This window comes from Solanum stenotomum, chromosome 9 (assembly GCF_019186545.1).
Source record: "Solanum stenotomum isolate F172 chromosome 9, ASM1918654v1, whole genome shotgun sequence".
NCBI lineage: Eukaryota > Viridiplantae > Streptophyta > Magnoliopsida > Solanales > Solanaceae > Solanum > Solanum stenotomum.
Window position 1 is genome coordinate 20146773 of NC_064290.1, and position 3490 is coordinate 20150262.

Here is a 3490-nt window from a genome sequence, read left to right on the forward strand (position 1 = left end):
ACTTTCAAATCAGTAAAAAAGTAATCTAGGATTCTATCCCTAGATTTGAGTATTCTTGAGATGAGTTAATTTTGAGTTCTTGAGTTCCGAATTCTTTTTGAAATTCTATTCCTAATTATTGAATTGCTATATGTTATGCATTAAGATTCTTGAGTTGATTCGTTCATGTCTATATTTCAGCATGAACCCTATGAATTGAGTATTTTTTTAAATGAGTAGTATCGTGGAGTTATGAGTCTTGCGTTATGTGCACCGAGTTTCCTTATTGCTATTAAGATCCTTGAGTTGAGTCGTTCATGTCTATAATTCCACATGAACCCTATGATTTGAGTTATAAATTTTGAAAAGCTTTTTAAAGCCAACATTTGAGTTCTTAAACTGAGTTTTAAGAAAGTAAATATGAGTTTTGAGAAAAGAGTTTCTAAAACACGATTAGTATGACATATAGTATGTCATCAATGTATGAGCAGTATGGTAACTAGATATATTATCAATGTTTATGCACTATGACTTTCCGAGTCATCAATGATCATATTAAAATATGATTTTGATATGATTTTTAGAAAGAGTTTTCAAGTATGAATTGAGTAAGAGTATAAGGGAACTATGTATGCCTAGAGGCATCAATATTTATATTGATAAAAGAGAAACTGAGATTTCTAAATGAGTTATGAGTTCAAAAGATATTTCAAGAGCAGTTACCTCTTTTAAGAGGATAGTTTGAGCAATTATCTCGAACCAGAGGAAAAGTTATGTTTTTAAACATATGAACATGAGTATATATTATTGGGAGTAGTATTTAACACTGATATGGGCACTAGTTCAGACAACTCAAAGTCCTCATAAACTATGTATGCCAACATGGGTAAAGGGTCATACTTTTTAGATGATTCCTTATTGGTTTTTAAGCATAACTTAGTGGATCCACTTAGTTGAGGTGTCCTATACCCCGACAAGGTATAGGACAGTTCTGGCAGCTTGGGTGAAATATTGTATCATCATGTAGCTCATAGTGATAGTTGTTGGTTAGAGAATCTCCCAATAGAGTGAAAGTGTATTTTTATATATCACTTATTATGTTGAGTTCAGAGATGAGAAAGTATTTTGTAAAGCTTTAAATGATTTAACTTATTTATTTCTTTACATTCAGCTTGAGTACATTATTATATATTCCAGACCTTTCTTTCAGTTATTTGTTATTAAGCTATATTACATACTCGTACATTCAATGTACTAATGTCATTCGACCTGCATCTTTTAATGATGCAGATACATGTTATTAGGATTCTCAACAAGAGTCTGTTGAGATCATTGTATCCGCTCGTCTGCTTATGATTGAGACCTCGTTGCTTTCAGAGTACTTCATTTTTATGAGTTGTTACTAGTAGTTCTCTTGAGGAGTCGTGGGTCTTGTCCCGACACTCATCCTCGTTTACATTAGAGGCTTCATAGATAGACAGTTTTGGAGTCTTTCAGTTTCAAATATTTTATTTAAAACTTATGTTTCATACTCAGTATATTCAACAAAGTTTTGAGATTCAGTAAACTGTTTTTAAGCGTTTCTTTCAATTTGATGCTTAGTATGCTTGAGTTAGTCTTTCGTTTGTAGTCAGTCAGGATGAGGGTTCACTTGGGGACCAACAATGGTTCTCGAGTGCCGGCCACGTCCAGGGTATAGGCTCAGATCGTGACAATTTAAACAACTAAACTCTCCTAAAACGACATGTATCACATAAATTGAGACAAATAGTATGACCCGAATTGAAAAGAAAGAAGCATCATTTACCAAGGACAAGGACAACATTAAACGTGTACACCCACCAAGTTGTCTTTGCTTTCATGACTCCTCTCTCCTTCTCGGTACATCTCTAGCTACTCCTTCTCATTGTCTGCCCTAAACACGTGATTTGTGAGTAGAACAATATTATGGCAGCTTTATATAAATAAAAACATCATTTTGTTTTAAAACAAAGTAGAAAACAACAAAAAAAAATGTATACATCGAACCACCAAACTTCCTTGTAGATTCCCTCGCATCCAGACATAGGAAACTAAGCTTATTCCTAATACCTAAGTTCCTCCTTAAAAACACAAAAATAACATTATATTGTACTACCCAAAGGAAAATGAAATCTGGGCTCATAAAGTATTAAAAAGAATATTCATGATTTATTCACACACTATATTATTATTATTTTAGCCCTAGAAGCTCCCACCCTTTTTATAATTCGAATTCACAATCTTTGAGTTCAACAAGTGAGAAGTGCTTAATATCCCAGCAACTCTCTATCATCAATAATACTATATTCATTTTTTAATTTTGTTTGAAATTAGTTCAGTTTGAAGAAGTCATGGACTTTTTGTGGTGATATAGTTGTGTAGTTTCAACTACTTTCTTAAAAGTTTTGGACCTAAGAAGGAGAATTATTTTGACTAGAATTAAGTTGCCCAAACTGTAGGTTTGACAAGATTTAGAAAGTTTAAAATCTGTTTTTGAGCATGCATGATGTAAACATAAAAATTGGTATTTACTTTTCTCATAAGAAATTAAAATAGCAAAAGAATACAATTCAATAAGCAGAGAGACATGTATTGAGTTTTGAATATTATTTGGTTGTATATAATTATAATAATGTCCTAAATGGAGACTCCTCTATTGAACATTTCCTTGTTATTTAAAATAGAATGAACTCTTTGCATCTTCAATTCTTCCCTAAACTTATTTATAAAATCATCTGCTTTTTTATCAACTGCATCTTCTTCCTCATTTTCAAACAACTTCCTCCCTCCACCACGACGACTACGATTCCCCTCCTCAGCGCACGTGACGGATTTGCTTCTTGTCACGTGACATTTCGAATCTTCCGCATCTTGTGGTTGTTCATCGAGAGATGGAAATGGGGTGGGTTTTTGGGAGGAGAAAGAGAAATTGATGGAACGGACACGCTGAAGCAAAGAGGGACTGTTTTGGGAGAAAGTAGTTAAAGGGGAATAATTAAATGGATCTGGAAATAAAGACAAGTTTACAGACCTCACACGCTGTAACAAAGATGGAGTTCTAGGGAGTTGATCTTCACCGGCCTCTTGTTTCTTGTCATTTCTCAAGGTGGAAGTAATGAAAAGAGTAGCAATCGTGACATTCAACACGCAGAAGAGAACAGTAGGCGTCAACCAGCTCAACACAGATTCAATCATCACACCCATTTCTTAGGCAAAAGGGAGTTAGGGTTACAAGTGGAGGACACTTTCTATTTATAGAGTGAAGTGAAGGAAGGAAGGAAGATAGTTAATTTTACATACATATAAAAAAAAAATCTAATTTTGTGTATTTAAAAGTCTGTTTGAATTGATTTTTAGCTTTTTGACTTATAAGCCAAAAATTATAAGGTGGAAATTTTAAGTTATTATTTTTATTATTTTAGCTTAATAATAAAAATTCTACTACTCCCTTTGTCCATTTTATGTGATACTTTTTGGATTTCGAGATTCA

At 33.2% G+C, this 3490-nt stretch overlaps 1 protein-coding gene across 1 annotated transcript; it reads right to left on the reverse strand.

The window, feature by feature from the left end:
- Positions 1 to 2527: 2527 nt before the first annotated feature.
- On the reverse strand, positions 2528 to 3239 carry LOC125876746 (pathogen-associated molecular patterns-induced protein A70-like). The gene has a single exon (XM_049557984.1). The coding sequence runs from the start codon at positions 3202 to 3204 to the stop codon at positions 2638 to 2640; it is 567 nt and encodes a 188-aa protein (XP_049413941.1). The 5' UTR covers positions 3205 to 3239; the 3' UTR covers positions 2528 to 2637.
- Between the last annotated feature and the right edge of the window lie 251 nt (positions 3240 to 3490).

Coding starts and splice junctions, on each gene's coding strand:
- LOC125876746 (XM_049557984.1), bottom strand. CDS start 3,204: ATGGGTGTGATGATTGAATCTGTGTTGAGCTGGTTGACGCCTACTGTT.